This window comes from Apteryx mantelli, chromosome 27 (genome assembly GCF_036417845.1).
Source record: "Apteryx mantelli isolate bAptMan1 chromosome 27, bAptMan1.hap1, whole genome shotgun sequence".
Lineage (NCBI taxonomy): Eukaryota > Metazoa > Chordata > Aves > Apterygiformes > Apterygidae > Apteryx > Apteryx mantelli.
Window position 1 is genome coordinate 6,111,504 of NC_090004.1, and position 16,617 is coordinate 6,128,120.

A 16,617-nucleotide genomic window follows, 5' to 3' on the forward strand; every position below is an offset into this window, starting at 1 on the left:
TGCACGTTAATTACAGTGTCTACAAAAATTTAGACTACATTTCCTAGCTGCTAATTTTAGTAAGACTTTTTCAAAGCAAGTTATCAGTAGTAGCTTTTTCTTTATATAGTATAGAATCTCCATTGCATAACTGTAAGTAGTTTACGTTTCCATTATGAATAGATACTCTGAGTAAGTCTTTGATTAAATATAAAGCAATTCTTCTAAATAGTTTCCAAATACTAAGCAATTTTAGGACAGTATCCAGAAGTAGTTACACTGTTGCATGTCCGTAAGTACAAAACAGTGTGTTTGTAGACCTTATTTTGCTTTTCATAGAGTTAAATATCACTAAAGTTTTATTAATGAAACTAATAAACCAGTGTTAGTTGGCAGGACACAAGTAATTTAATCTTGAATATAGCAGTAATAAACATACAAATAGATCTACCTAAGATTTGGTTTCACCTTCTCATCTGCCTCATCTGAAATAGCATCGTCAACATGTTGGATAACCAAATTATATGGTTCCTCCTCCGCTGTCTCTTCATCTGATTTCTGTTCTTCCTCCAAAGCCCATTTGGAATGTTTGTTTCCTGGAGAGGTGATAAGAGAATGCTCTGCATCTAGATCGTCAGGGATGTTGTCAAAACTAGCTTCTGCTAGACACTCATGGCACAGTCTGTAGCGCCTTGTTCCTTGCTGAACCACACATCCTGTTACGTCAGTTACATGACGCTTGCACTTTCTGCATATTAGTTTGCCAGCTTGATGTATCTAAAGAGATTTAAAAGTTGAAAATGTCAATGCTCACCCAAAAGCAGATTTTTTTATTTAAAAAAAATTTTTTCACTAAATCATTTTGAAAATAAAAATATAAAAATTTGGGAGCAGGAGATAAGCACAGATCACTTTATAAAAAGTCTGTTAAAATACATTGGCTGTTTTTAACTATGTTTTCAAAATCTCACTCTAGTTTTATAATGTTATTCAGTTATTCACAAAAAACTCAGTTATGCAATAAAAGCAACATCTCTAAGAAAGAAAATATTTTCTATATTGTAATCGTTGTTCTGTCACCTGGAGATTGCCACACTGGTGCACAGAATTTCTGGAGCAAAAACAAGCAGCAAAAGAAAAGATAGACAATAAATACCCCAAGAGCAGCATAGATACAAATCTGAAAGAAATCTGATTTTATTGTCTTCCATGAACACCAGCCCAATCTGCCAATTTAAATAATGAATAATTAAGGCTGCAGCTAGGAAGCGTTTCTGGTACTAGTTCTAGAAATGACTGAACAGCTGTTACCAATGGAATCTTGTTGGTTCCCCCCCTAAGCTGAATCTCTGATTGAAATGACATACTGTTTGGAAGTGGCTACGTAAATGCTCTAGTCGGGTGAATCTCTTCCCACATGCTTCACATGGATATGGTCGCTCTCCTGTGTGACACCGAAGATGACGCTTTAGGTCTGCCCTCCGTTTCACTGTGTGCGTGCAGAAGGGGCACTTGAATCGCATTCGAGGTAGATCATCTGTTACAGAGAAAAACATATAATATGTCAAATATTAATAGTCTTTCTTTATATAGTACTCTGATTATTTTTAAGCTTAAATTTGTCCTGTGGTCTGTCACTAAACAGGAGAAAACCCAAAATACAACCCCAAACTATTTCTTCCCATCCTTCTCTGGCAAACAATATTCTTTACGGAATATGTTAAACAGGCATTTGATAGTATATTTTTTCCCCTCACACAGAGTGAGACATATAGAAGACTATAAATTTATGGGCATAACACACGCCTGCATCAAGAAATAGTTTTTAGTTTAGATATTTATAAGCCCTATGTAGCATATCAGGGTGTCTGAAGTCTTAAAAATATGCAATTATAATTAAATATTGGTATATTAAATTAGTCTCTATTAAAAAACACCTGTCTACTTTATTCTGTCATCTCAGGCATATGCCCTCTGTTCATCAGGGTCGTCTTTGATGCTTTATGTAGCATGGCCAAACAGTCATGAAGTTTAGGCTGTTTGGACCATAAGGGAAGTGGAGAATGCTCAGTCTAAAGATCTTAAGTGGCCAATGACGTGACCTTCTCTTGTAAAGAAAACAGTAGATTGAGTGCAAATACTGCCACATCCCCAAGCCAATTTCAGCTCTATAGGCCTCAAACTCCACTTGGGTCCAGATAATCTGATGTATATTATTTTAACTCCACTGGATATCTGGGACTGGTTCTCTGACTGTAATTCTCATGCTGTGTTTTGACTTCACGAAGTTTCTCATTCTGTTAGGCACTACTATAAAGTACAGCAAGAAAATAATCTGCAAGTCTAGGCATCATTTTGGTTTTCATGCCAATACATCCATACAGGATTCTCTCCAAAAGATCTGCTGACTTCTTCCAGACAAAGAAAAACTTTCCAAAACCGTATCTTATTTTTACCTTCATTCCAACTACTCATTACACCTAAAATTGTGGGCATTGACGTGTACAGCTCATCTGCTTTTAATTCCATTAACTCAGGAGAATTTCTTGAAAGTTCTTGTTCTAGCTGAGCAACAGACCACCTCTTTGGTATAACTTCTGATTCTTGATTATATCCATAATCATCATGATCAACATCATTCTCAGCATCAAACTGAATTTCCTCTCTTGCCCGAGAGGTGTGGCTAGAATCTGATGCATTACAACCTCCGCTAGTCTGCTCAGTTTTGTTTGATTTATACTGCACAAAATCACGGGTTTGTGACAGTCCTAGATGTTTTCGGCGCTTTCTTGTTGGGCCCAATTTTCGGCCTCTTTTTGATAGCTGCATTTCTGGCCGTTGAAGACTTATCTGTGAAGACAGATAGCTGTTGTAATTACTCCAGGAATTTTCATTCACCATACTTGCCTTTTCATCTGGAATTAAATGGGAACGTGTTGGGTTGCTCTTTGCTTTCCTTCTTGACCGATAAAGAGATGGGTGAGCAGGTTCATTGTTTGTACGTTTGGCCGAAAGGCTAAGGTAATGATCCTTTTCCTTTTCATTAATGTCCAGTGAGGATTTAATGAATGTCTTACAGACATTAAGAATATCTGTCATCTGCAGATAGCTAGCAGCTGACATTACTTCGATGACATTTTGACCAGTTAAAGACAATATGCCCGAATATACAAAGTCCAGGATAACCATAAATGTCTCTGGAGAGAAGACCTCAAAAGTAGCTATTGTTGGCTGACTGGTGTCTTTTGAACTCTGTGAAAGAAGCATTTTGAAATATCCACTACTAGCGAACAACACATTTCGATGTGCTTTGAAGACTTTCCCCTCAACCAGGATATTGCAGTCACAAAACAAATCTTGCTTCCGTTGTTCATTTAGCTGCTCTAGGAGATGAAACTGATGGGAAGAAATCTCCATTCCAATGAGGGAATAACAGGAAGTCTTGTCCTAAAGTAAATAAGCACAAGCATGACAATCTACACCTAACCCAAAGTAGCTGAATCCTATTTTAAGAGCAGATGAGCCCTTTGTTTAAAAATAAGAAAATCGTGCACATTAATGCATTCCCAATACATTCCTATTTCCCACCTCTCATCCCACCACATATTAGTAACATGAGGGAGGAGAAATTAACACCTCTGCAAGAAAGATGCCTCGGCAAGATCACGGCATTCATATCATAAAAGATTAAGATTAGGTCAGTGGAAACCTAAACGGTTCACAGATTCAGCAAGAAAAAAGAACTTGGCCCTGCAGCAGTGCGGAGTGCCACGATTCAAGAGCGAGTTCGTGCCTGGTTCTACATGCTGCAAGATGCGGGCACAGCCTCTCCCAGAGCGGACCAGAACCGCACACGGAGGCGGCGGCGCAGCCCCCCCGGCCCGGGCTCCCCCGGCATTGGTAGCGGTCGCTGTCACTCACCCGCCCGCCCGGCCGAATTGGTTGCTCGACCGTGAGGAGCCAGAGGCGCCCAGCAGCGCAGGACCCGCCCGCCAAGGCGCCGCGGCTCCCGCTCCCCCGGCTCCGCGGGGGCTCCGCCGCGCGGCGGCAGCCCGGCGCCTGGCGCCCGGCGTGGCCCCAGCAGCTCCTGCCCCCGCTGTCCGCTGCCCGCCGCCTCCGCCGCGCCGGCAGCGCCCTGCCCGCCCTCTGCCGCGGCCCCTTTCGCCCCGCACCCGCTGCCCAGCTCCCGCTCCCGCGCAGCCCTTTGTTGCCGTGCCTGGCTCCTCGCAGCCGCGCCCGGGGCTGCAAATGGCGCCCGCTTAGGTCTCTCCCAGCGCTGTGCAGCCCGGGTAACGAGCGGCTCCGAGCGGCGGCGGGGAGCGTGCCGGCCGCGCTCGGGCCCCAGCGCCCGCGGGGACTGCGGAGCCGAGGGACGTCTCTCGCTGCCCCTTGCTTCTGCGCGCCTTCAGCCCCGACGCCCGATCCGACTTGTCGGTGTATTGCACAGCCGCCACTTACCGACTGGGTTCTGCGGGTGGCTGCTGCTGCTGCTGCTGCCGCTGCCGCTTAGCCAAGAGGAGCAGGCGGTGGATGCGGGATCCCCGGCCCCCGCGTCGGGGCTATTTGCGGTTTAAGGCAATGTGTTGGTCCCGCAGCCCCAAACTCTGGAAGCCCGAACGTGAGAGAAACAAAAGGTATTTGCTGACGTGGGCGTTGGACAGAGACGCCCGAGGGCTGGGGACACAATTAAAGGGGCAACGCACCGATTGCAGGCACAGCCCAGCGGCTTCCTCCACCTGATCGCCCTGCAGTCTGGGCTGCTTTCCTCTTCTCACACCCACATGCTACCCAAGAGGCCCACTAACTTACTTCATACAATGCGTTGCTATTGTTAAAGGCTAGTCTAGATAGCGTTGTATGTGGAAGGAAGGCGCCACCTGAATGGGAAATATCTGTAGTACTATGGAGTAGGACACATTACGTTGCTCAATTTAGAAGCATTCTTTTTATAAGCAGGAAAGTTTTGTATTCTAACAATGGAGATCATCCAGAACTCAAGTACTGGAATTGGGAGTGCAGTAGTACAGATAATCCTTTTATTTCCTTTTTGTGGAATAAAAATTCAGGATGCCTGTAAGAATGTGAGTCAGTTTCAGTCGTGTTTCTGAAGATCAATGATTAATTTCATTTAGAAGGGACCTCTGGAGGTCATCTAGTACAACCCCTTCTTCAAGGCAGGCCAATTAGAACAGGCTAAAAGAACAGTTCCCCTTTTCAAAGTAAAAGGTATCAAGTTGGGGTGCTGCAGAGAACTTCATTAGTGTTACATTTAGTACAGGAGATAAACCAAGACAGCAAAGTCTTCTTCCTTCCACTTCTCTCAGCTTTTCCTTAGAGAAAAGTTTTTTGTTCTGTGTTCCTGGTATTTTAAATTTTTTTTGATGCAGCAAATAAGACACCTCTTTTCTTTGGATTTCAGAGTTAAATAAGATTAACAGTTAGGCTAACTCAAATGTTGGAGTTCTTTAAAGTTAAATAATACAGTAAATGGTTCTTGAACTAATACCATGCTATTAGTTTAACTATGGCTGCCTTTGAACTAATAGTAACCCCCGACTGGCTTCTAACTTTCTTGAAATGTTCTACAAAAAAGAAGGCGGTCCTGGAATGGCTATATTAGAATAGTGAAATATTGTGTTTACAATTCTGTTTTACTTATTCATGTAGAAACAATGAAAGGACTATAGAATTAACTATTTGGGCTCTTCTGGGTTTATAATTTATATTTCTCTACCATGCAAACGATTAGAAGTCACCAGTGCGAGGCTGACCAGATCACACAGGTACTGGCCTCAGCAGTCTGCTGAAATAGGATCTTAATTATGAAATTTCAGATTTATTAAATAAACCTCAAATGAATGTGCTTATTCTAGTCTGACTGATGCTAACTTTAGCCTCCTGGCTTGAATAAAAATAAGCTTTTTTAGGATAAATTCAATTAAACAAGTTTAGTTTAACTGTAATCCTCACTTAACACCAATCTAGACTCTGCTAAGCCTCAGCAGTTAAGATTTTAGATAGATATTCAATTTAGCACTACTGTTGTTGTGCTAACAGATGCTAATGACTATCAGAAAGGGATCCTGGGATCCAGACACAGTCATTGACTCAATTAAAGCCAGATGGCAGGTCAGGCATTTTTCAGCTTAATCAAGGTCCATTTAAATAATAAATGGTGCTGAAGATATGGGGCTATTAGCCAAGACCCCTGTTTAGGCTATCAGAAGTTCAAAGCCAAGTATTTCTAACCCTATTCTGGTTAAAAGCATAGGATGCCTGATATAAGGACAGACGGTCAGAAAAGAGTTGAGAGAGTAGAAATTCAGCATTTGGGGACATCTACTGAAATGTTAGACTAGGGTATTACAAACTGTCAGCTTGTTTGTTTTTGTTATAGCCATTAATATAAAACAGTTTATATCTTTGTAAATAAGTATAATTATACAAACAGATGAATGTCTTGCATTATAGTGAGATTATATATGGCTTGAATGATTGATTTCTTATGCCAATAGCAATAGTCCCATGTGGTCTCAAGTTTGCGCTATTTTGTTTAAAGAAGTAAATCGGTATTTTTAAAATAATTTGCTCAGTTAATATAACTCTAAGATGCACCTAGAAGTCATCTCAAGATCTGGTTTGGTAGATTTTTAACATTTATATTCTTTTGTGAAGAAAAAGAACCTTTAATAGGTAATTTCTGGTAAAAATGTCAACTGAAATATTGGAAAAATAGTTTGCTTGCTTTTTACTGAATGTTGCTTTTATCTTTAATGCACAGAGGGTTAGTATTAAATGATTTTTTGCCAGCTTACCTTCAGAAGAAAATACGAGTTATCCTGTGTGGAACTGTTCAGTGATTGAAGCTAGGTCATGCACGTAATCAGTTCAGCAGCATTTTAAAATACTCCACCAAAAAGTAATACAAACCCGAACTGAAGGTATTAGAGCTTAGAACTATCTGTCTTTTTTAAGATACTGTGCACAAGCCTTAGATACAGGGTTAAGGGACAACTACATATTATAAGATACTTAGGATGAGGATGTAACTCAAATCTTAATAAGTAAATCTAAAATACTCCTGCCACCATATCCTCAACATCAACATGCAGCATGCTTGTTAATCATAGCTGTCACATCAGATATTACAACAGCATGATTCATGTCAGTTTTATACTGCAAGGTGTTCTGTCTTAATACTGTTGTGTGATGGTTGCTGCCAGTGCAGATTAAGAGATCAAAATTTAAGAAATTCTGACATTGGCATAGCTAGATAATGGAATAAAATAATCTCCGACAGTGACCAGATGCTTCAGGGAAGAAATGTTGTAATATATTTCATAATAATTTGATATCCAAGGGAGAAGTTTTTCTTAAATTGTCATTGAAAAATTTTGAAGGGTCCCAAAATCCTGGAGGATGGGATATTTTTTCTGAAGAGCCAGAAGTAAAGAAAGGATGATACATGTAGCAGTCAGTGTCAGTATCTACTCAGTTCCTCTGCTGCAGAGATCTCTGGGCTCACAGGCATTTTCACAGCTCACACTAAATCACCATTTTTGTATACATTTTTTTTTTCACCTCAGTTCTTTGGAAGAGTAGAATATATATCAAAAAGTTGGAAAGAGATATTCATTCTGTATATTTTTCCTATTATTGTGAAAATGACAGCTGAAAGCTAGTCTTCCTGAAATTTTAAGATATGGGCAAGGGTTGTCTGTAGGAATAGTAAATAGAGAATTTTAGGTAACTTAATGGAAAATGAAAATATTGGGGGTATGATGTGTATGCTGCAGTTGAAAGAGAAAAGCAAATCAAATATTAAGCAGGCTATAGGTTTAGGAGGCAGGAAGAGAAATGCTTTACAATACAGTATTTTAGCATTTGAATGGATGGCAAGGTAGTCACCACAAAACAAGGATAGTTAGAGGTCAGGTACTAAACAGAGCATGATGAATCTATGTCTTCATTCTTGACCACGGTTTCATGAACACACGATAAACATGAGCCAAGCAGAGACTGTCTTCCAGTGACAAAGTATAGATAGAGGAGACAAAGGGACAAAGACACTAGGATTCCACAGAAAGTAGAGGTTTAAAAGAGGAGTGTCACTTGAAGCGGACACACCCCAATGTTAGTCAGTTGAAATGGGGAATGGAAAAGCAGAAGACGAGAAAGACATTTTGAAAATCAGTGAAGAACCAAAACGTGCATTAACAAGTAGTATTTAAGAGCATCCAAGGCAAACAGTCATGGAGAAGCAAAAAGAAGTAAAAGGCACAATGAAGACACTAGTAAAAAACGATTTGAGAGGAATCATAGAACTCTTGGTCGTAGGGGACTTCTGGAGGTCTTTAATCCCACCTCTCACAGGAAACAAGGCTGGCACCAAGATCACATCAGATCATCCATGGTTTTGTCTAGCCAGGTCTTGAAAACCTTCAAGGACAGAGTTTTCACAACCTCTCTGGGTAACCTGTTCCAGTGCTGCACAATTTGAACCCCCCAAACTGAGATTTATACATACAGAGACAGTAGAGAAACTGAATCTGAATGGATTAATGTTAGCAGAAGAAGTCAATGTAGTCCTAAATAGCCTTCTCTAGGATTTAAAGATAAAATTGGGTACTTTACTTGTGACCTGGCAAAGTTCTAAAAGCAACACATTAAAATCAGCTTTTATCAAGTAAATTAAATTCTGTGGGAACAATCCTATGAAATGAACAACTGTCAAAGTTGTTTCTTTTAAAGTTTCCTACAACATCTTTGGCTTCCTCCTTGAAAAGAAGGAAAATGTTACTTCTGCTAAGGAGCGGTATGTGAAATTAACAGGAACATGAAGAAGAGAGTGACCAGAGGCATGGAAATGAAAGAAGGTGAAAAAAAAACAAAAGAACAAAAGAGGATTTCTTTCATTTAGAGAAAAACAAGCAAAATATATGATTGGGTATGTAAAACGAAGGACAGTGTAGAAAATATAAGGCACTTACATTTATCTTGTCTTGCAATACAAAAATAAGGGAACAACAACTGAAATAAGGCAACAAATGTAAAAATTATACCTTTTTAAATACAAAACATAATTGACCTATGGGAATCGCAGTCTTGAGCTAAAACTCCAAGCTTAGCAAGATACTTTAAAAATGACTACAAATATTTATTTATGCTACTGAGAATAATAACGTAAAAAAGCAATAAAAACCCTTGTTTGCCAAGACATACATCAGCAGTTAATCTGCCTATACTTAAAAAGTAAATGTCTTCATACGGATAGACTGTTCTTTGTATAATTGCCCATTATAGCATTTCACATCTTTTTCTGAAGCATCTGGTCCTCACTCTTCTTAGATTTAGAGTAGCTAATCAGACTGAATATCGATCCAGAAATCCCTTTGCTTCTGAAACCCTTCCCCAGACATATATAACCCCTTTAATATTCTCATCTTTATAGCTGGCAGTTAGGATTTCAGTCTTACGAGTGACACTGTCTTTTCCCATCCCCTTAATCCATCCCCAAATACACGCACACGTGCATGCACACGCACACACACGCACACACACATGCACACTAATCCCAGTTTTTTAGTATTCTGGGACAGTAGGCACAGATACCTAGAATTTATTGTGCATACTGTTTAATTTAAAGGGAAAGGGAAAAAGCTATTAAATTCTATTTCTGCAAGCATTTTCTCTTGGAATCTGCAATTGATTGAAGCCATTCCATATTCCTTTATATATTTCTTTGTTCTATATTTGATTTCATTAAGGTTGCTCATGGAATATTTTTAACCATTTTGTATTATGAATTTTTGGAGCAATAAGCTCCAAGAAATTACTATCTATTTTCACATCAAGTCCATTTTGTGGACTGCTGAATAAAGTGTAACATAAAATAGAGTGTCATTAGAAAGTTTGATAAATCCCCCCCCTTCCACCTGCCCCCCAAGTCCAAGCCAATGAATGATAATTTCTGTAGGAGCAATAAACACCACTCCCCAACTGGATAAAAAGAAATAGGGTCTCCTTAGAACATACGAGCAGGCTACTTCTTGACAGTCTTGCAAGTTCTTTTTTTTTTTTTTTTTTTTTTTTGCGGGGGCGGTGGGAAGGGGAACACTTAATGCTTACACTGTGAACTTGGTAAGGAAACGCTTGAGCTCTCATTTCAGAGACTTGTAGGCTAGCCATCTGCAGCCTGGTAAGAAAATGCTGCACTCTCTGGTAATGATGATACTAATAAAGCTATACAGTTTTTACAGAAATAAAAATAAAATAGTGACTTTGTAGCTGCCCCTGGGAAAAAGATTATATAGCATATATATGGAATGGTTCTGTAATTAATCCCAGGTTTCAGGCAAACATGCTTACACAGTAGTAAAAAAAAAAAGAAAAAAAAAGTTTTCAAAGCCTTTACCCATTGACTTCAGTGATCAGAGGATGAAGCCTGTAGTAATACTCATTTCTGTTCAAGAAAATACAGAGTAAAAGCACCCTAGCAGCATACTTCTGCTCTTTTCCTGTTTACAGTGCTGGTTAAGATAAACTCACTAAGTTAGAAAATAAAGTGGCTCATTTTGTTTTAAAAGTAAACTTTCTTCGCCATTAGTCATCTCTTGTAGTCTAATTGTAAATAAAGTAACACAAATACAATGTCTAGAGCTTTCAGTACGTATTGTTCACTGGTGTATAGTAGAAACTGAAAAAGGTTAAAAATCTTCTCTTGATGACTGAATGACTCTGCGAATATATAAACTGATGACTGCATCTTAAAACTCATCAGTTTAAACTGAGTACAGGTCAATACAAACAAGAATAGTCAATGGCTTCAGATGTAAATCTCATCAGTACCATTTCTAATGATATAGTATATATAGTGTACAAGTTAGCTGGCTCTGCCATCATTATTGGCAATTAGAATAGGGGATAAGGAAAGAACACAAAGGCCAAAGCAACCTTGTAAAGATTGTTTCTTTCACATTGGCATTGAAAAGCTGGCACTGCCGCTGGTAATGCTGTGGATGCAGGGCTACCAGTCACGTCGCATCAGCACTTTTGAGATTTAAAAAAAAAAGTATTTTTCCCATGGTTACTAAAACACACCCCAACTTGAGTTCCCAGTTTTTAGAGTGAATAAAACATCTACTGGTATGAATTAATGATCCATATTAGTAATCATTTTATCTCTGATGGGTTGACTAGGAGTAGTATGCATGTGTTTTATTTTCTTGTAAAGAAATATTTCTTGAATGAATGATCTGCTAAAGATTCAAAGATTCTCCTTATTAGAATAACTTTTTAAAAGAAAGTGCTTTTCCAAATGTATATGCTAAAACATTTTTATATGTTCTTTCTTAATTCTCTGCCTGGCTTTTCTAATCATATGAAGACTTCATGAAATTTCATGGGAGATTATCTTCACTTCTGAATGCTGAAAAGAGATTTTCTCTATATCCTGCAGTGGTGGTCGTGGGTATTTATACTTTCTTGATCACCAGATGATACTGCATATAAAACCCACATCTCTAAAAGTTTAAGAAGTGGGTAATTTACAATGCCTTATGACTTTTTTTTTTTTTTTAAGTATTTAGACTCTACCCCATTGAAAAAGGTTTTTAGAAGGGGCCCATTGTCTACTATAAAAAGTTATCCATGTAGTACCTCAGTTTCCTTATTCATCCATTATTCCATTTAAAGATGGATTATTTCTAATGAAGCAAAATACGGGTATTTTGATAACAAAATTCAAAATGGGATCAATGGCATGTCCATAAATGCATGCAAGTTTGGACCTGTTCAAGAGAAACCAATATGTCTTTGTATGATAACAACAGGCTGGTGGAGGGCTTATGGTCAAGACACAGGAATTCAATGTAAAAGGGATAATTTACTAATTCTTATCTCACAACTACCTAATATTTGGTTTTACTTCCTTCTCATCTGCTTCATCCTCACTGTCGTCAACCTGCTGAATGACCAAGTCGGTTGACCCATCCTCCACAATCTCCACATCAGATCTGTTGTCTTCCCCATAGTGCCACCTGGAATCCTTATCCCCTTCTTGTGGAAATTCAAGGGGTGCTTCAGCCTCCAAGTCAATGCGAATACTGTCTATGCCAGCTTCAGCCAAACACTCATTACAGAGTCTGTAACGTCTTGTCCCCTCTTGGACCACTTGTCCTGTTAGCTCAGTCACGTGGCGTTTACACTTTCTGCAGATAGGCTTACAAGCCTGATGAATCTGGGAAAATTGAAATGAATAAATTTGATATTTTATCCACAGGGAAGAAGTGTTAAGATCACAAAAAGTAGGGCTGGAGTAGTGTCAAACGGTAGTGTTAACTCATTTTGAGAGACAGTCGTCCAAATGTTAAAAACGAAACAAACACAGGCTCTATAACTGCCCACTTAGACTCTATTACAGGACTTACATAGAGCACAGTACCTTTCTGAGCCATCAGTTAACAATGAATTTTCATATGAATTATGCTTCACATCGACTTAAACAAAACCAGATTAATTCTGTATTACCTCTTAAGGTAGGCAATATATCAACGAGATGCACTTACACTGTGTTTAATTATACTAACACAGTTAGATTTACACATTAAACAAATCATGCAGTTACTAAAAATACATACTGTTCGAAAATGGCTACTTAGGTGATCTAGCCTGCTAAATCTTTTTCCACATGCCTCACAAGGGTAAGGGCGCTCTCCTGTATGACAGCGAAGGTGACGCTTTAGGTCTGCTTTTCTTTTCACCACATGTGTACAGAATGGGCACTTAAACCTCATCCTGGGCAGATCATCTGTTAGAAAATAATTTAAGAAAAACTTTAAAAGTCATAACAAGTCTAGTCATGTAATATTCTAGGAAAAGGTTATTCTAGTTATGAAAAGCAACACGAGCAAGCCATTTTTATTTTTAAAAAATATTATTATAGGTCTTGTGAAATACAAAAATCTTGTCTTTCCTGTTAATTATACAAGAGTGCAATAAAGGAAATGGAGTGGTCCATTAGCTATATTAAAATGGATTTAAAAAATCCAAAAGGACTAATATTTGCAGGATGAAGCTGTGGAGACACTAAAGGTTATGCATTTTGAAAGGGTAGTTTTAATAAACTAGTATAGCTATCAGGACAAATTTAAGACAGATATTTCCATCATTCATAATTATTAAAAAATAGAGTTAAACTTGCCAAACTTACATTTCTGGACAATACAGATGAATTTTTGTCAATATACACTTTCTTAGTAATGTATATTTTCTCACTGATAGAACAGATGATTAACAGATGATTGTGTACTTAGAGCATTAAAAACAACTCTTACCTTCAGCCCAGCTTCCCATGACACCTAGAATCGAGGGCATGCTCGTATACTGCTCGTCTGCTTTTGAAGACTTGGATTTACCAGAAGAACGGGGTGATTCATGCCCTTGCTGTGATACAGCTAAACTCCTTGGTATCACATCAGACCCTTGACCATATTGGTATCCCACATGAGGAGATTCAACTTCTGTTTCAATCTGAACTTGCTCCTCAGATTGAGTAATGTGACCAGCAGGCTCAGAAGCTCTGTCCTCAAGTTTGCTCGATTTATAGTGAGGAATGTCAGAAGGCTGCTGCAGTCCTAGGTGCCTGGATTTTTTTATGGAATCCTGCCTTTGCTCATGCTTGGACAGCTGTTGCTGGGCATTTCTTTGAGAAGTTGGATAGTAGTTGAAATTGCTCCAAGCACTTCCACCCATCATACATGTCCCTTGATCTGGATTTAAGTGAGAATGTGGAGGGCTGTTTTCTGCCCTCCAGCCAGCACCATATAAGCAAGAACGGTCCACACCATTTGAATTTACATCTTTGTCTGAAAGACTGAAGTAGCGATCCTTTTCCTTCTCACTGATGTCCAGTGATGACTTAATGAATGTTTTACACACGCTGATAACATCGGTCATCTGAAGATAGCTAGCCGCTGACATGACTTCAATGACGTTCTGACCAGTAAGAGACAGTTTGCCCGAATACACAAAATCTAGAATAACTGTAAATGTGTCGGGAGAAAATGCCTGGAAAGTAGCTGTTGTTGGCTGACTAGTCTCCTTTGAACTCTGTGAAAGGAGCATTTTGAAATAGCCACTGCTGGCAAACAGCACATTTCGATGTGCTTTGAAGACCTTGCCCTCAACCAGGATATTGCAGTCACAGAATAAGTCTTGCCTGCGCTGCTCATTTAGTTGTTGCAGGAGGTGAAACTGGTGAGAAGAAATCTCCATTCCAGAAAACGTGAAATGTAGTGTTGCTCTAAAATAAAAACATAAAGTCTTGAGTTCAGCATCCTACAACTCAGCCAAAGATACTGGACCCAATTTTACAGATATCTTTTAAAATAATCTTTCTTAAAATATATGTTTTTAAATAACAATATGCATAACCATACATTTTATCTTGAAAAGAAAAGACTCCAGAAATAGAAAAAGCCAAATAAACCTGTACACATTATTTTTCAGAGATGCGTGTGCTACAGCTAGGAGCATCTACTTCCTAAGGATGTGTGCAACTCGCTGGAAGCTGTACAACCTTCAGACAGTCAGCAACAAGACGACGAGCCCTTCAGCAGTTGTGAGTGTCTCGGTTGAAGAGTGTGTCCATGCCTTGAGTTGACGTTATCACATCGCCCTGGTCCGGCTGGGCTCATATCCTCGCCTCCGAAGGGACCAGAAATGGGTAGTCAGCGGCGCAGCCCGTAGCGGCCGCAGCCCTCCCGGCCCGGGCTCCCCCGGCATTGGTAGCGGTCGCCGTCACTCACCCGCCCGCCCGGCCGAATTGGTCGCTCGACCCTCGGGAGCCAGGGACGCCCGGCGGCGCAGGGCCCGCCCGCCAAGGCGCGGAGGCACCTCCTGGCTGCGCGGGCTGCCGCCCCCGGTCCTGCCGCCGCTGCCGCCGCCTGCCGCGGGGAGCGGAGCGTCAGCGCCCGCCAGGGCTCCGGGCGGCTGCGCGCTCCCCACGGGGACACCGCGCCAGTCGCGCCGGGGCCGCAAGCCCGGAGCGACCGCAGAGCCGCTCGCGTTGCCGGAGCTTCGGCTCCCGCTCCCCCGGCTCCGCGGGGGCTCCGCCGCGCGGCGGCAGCCCGGCGCCTGGTGCCCGGCGTGGCCCCAGCAGCTCCTGCCCCCGCTGTCCGCTGCCCGCCGCCTCCGCCGCGCCGGCAGCGCCCTGCCCGCCCTCTGCCGCGGCCCCTTTCGCCCCGCACCCGCTGCCCAGCTCCCGCTCCCGCGCAGCCCTTTGTTGCCGTGCCTGGCTCCTCGCAGCCGCGCCCGGGGCTGCAAATGGCGCCCGCTTAGGTCTCTCCCAGCGCTGTGCAGCCCGGGTAACGAGCGGCTCCGAGCGGCGGCGGGGAGCGCGCCGGCCGCGCTCGGGCCCCAGCGCCCGCGGGGACTGCGGAGCCGAGGGACGTCCCTCGCTGCCCCTCGCAGCGGGCTCGCTCTGGGGCCCTTTCCGCCCCCCAGTCCCAACGCCCTGTCTGGCCTGCCGGCGTGCGAGAGCCGCCACTTACCGGCTGGGTTCTGCGGGTGGCTGCTGCTGCTGCTGCTGCCGCCGCTGCCGCTTAGCCGAGAGGAGCAGGCGGTGGATGCGGGATCCCCGGCCCCCGCGTCGGGGCTATTTGCGGTTTAAGGCAATGTGTTGGTCCCGCAGCCCCAAACCCTGGAAGCCCGAACGTGAGAGAAACAAAAGGTATTTGCTGACGTGGGCGTTGGACAGAGACGCCCGAGGGCTGGGGACACAATTAAAGGGGCAACGCACCGATTGCAGGCACAGCCCAGCGGCTTCCTCCGCCTGATCGCCCTGCAGTCTGGGCTGCTTTCCTCTTCTCACACCCACATGCTACCCAAGAAGGGATGTGATGCCCTAGATGATTCCTTCTCACACCTTTATGTATAGCAGGGGCCTTGATGACCCAAATCCTTCCTTCACACGCCTGCGGCTTCCTCAAGAGGAGATGTGGTATTCCTCTTTTTTTGCATCTCCATTATCTTCTGAAGAAACCATAATGTCTGAACTCCTTCTACCAAAGCCTCTCACCTTCTCTCACTTGAAGTTTGGAATCTTTCTCTTTCCTGTTCTTACCACCAGGGTCTTTTCTGTGCTCTGACACCCCAGATATTTCTCATAAATACTTCTTTTCCCATGGGAGCCATTCTGCCTTAACCATATCCTTTGTGTCCTTTTTAGCCTCCCTTCCATAAACTTAAGACATTCCATCTTGAAACAATTTACGTTCCTTTCCCCACTATGGGGAAAAGGGAAAGTTATCTAAAGACTCTTTCCTCTGATAGTTAGAAATGTTCTCTCAGTATATCATATAAATTTAGTCATACCCAATTTATATCCATATATGTAGTAACAATATTTAAGGTCAACTTAATTCACCCTTTTTAATAATCTTCCTTAGTTTTGTGGATTCCATCTGCTTTCAAACTTTGATATGCAGGCCGCACTCTTAAATCTTTCATAAGACCTGCCAGTTTAAATTAATCATTCTTGAACATGAAAGTGATTAGAGCTTAAACAATGTTTGACATGTAGCTCCAGTGCCTTGGACAATGGTATTAATTCTCTGACAACTGAAAACATTTGAATCT

General features: G+C 41.7%; 2 protein-coding genes across 2 annotated transcripts; both read right to left on the reverse strand.

Annotated features, from left to right (window-relative positions):
• Positions 1 to 364: 364 nt before the first annotated feature.
• LOC106493320 (zinc finger and BTB domain-containing protein 8A-like) lies at positions 365 to 4,540 on the reverse strand. The gene is made up of 4 exons (XM_013953338.2): positions 4,438 to 4,540; positions 2,436 to 3,426; positions 1,347 to 1,516; positions 365 to 756 (listed from the first exon to the last, which is right to left on the reverse strand). The coding sequence occupies exons 2-4, from the start codon at positions 3,394 to 3,396 to the stop codon at positions 427 to 429; spliced, it is 1,461 nt and encodes a 486-aa protein (XP_013808792.1). The 5' UTR covers positions 3,397 to 3,426; positions 4,438 to 4,540; the 3' UTR covers positions 365 to 426.
• Positions 4,521 to 15,677, reverse strand: LOC106493319 (zinc finger and BTB domain-containing protein 8A). Its single transcript, XM_067311353.1, has 5 exons — positions 15,531 to 15,677; positions 13,314 to 14,281; positions 12,618 to 12,787; positions 11,889 to 12,217; positions 4,521 to 4,583 (listed from the first exon to the last, which is right to left on the reverse strand). Exons 2-5 carry the CDS (start codon positions 14,251 to 14,253, stop codon positions 4,550 to 4,552), a joined length of 1,473 nt encoding a protein of 490 aa, XP_067167454.1. The 5' UTR covers positions 14,254 to 14,281; positions 15,531 to 15,677; the 3' UTR covers positions 4,521 to 4,549.
• Positions 15,678 to 16,617: the final 940 nt, after the last annotated feature.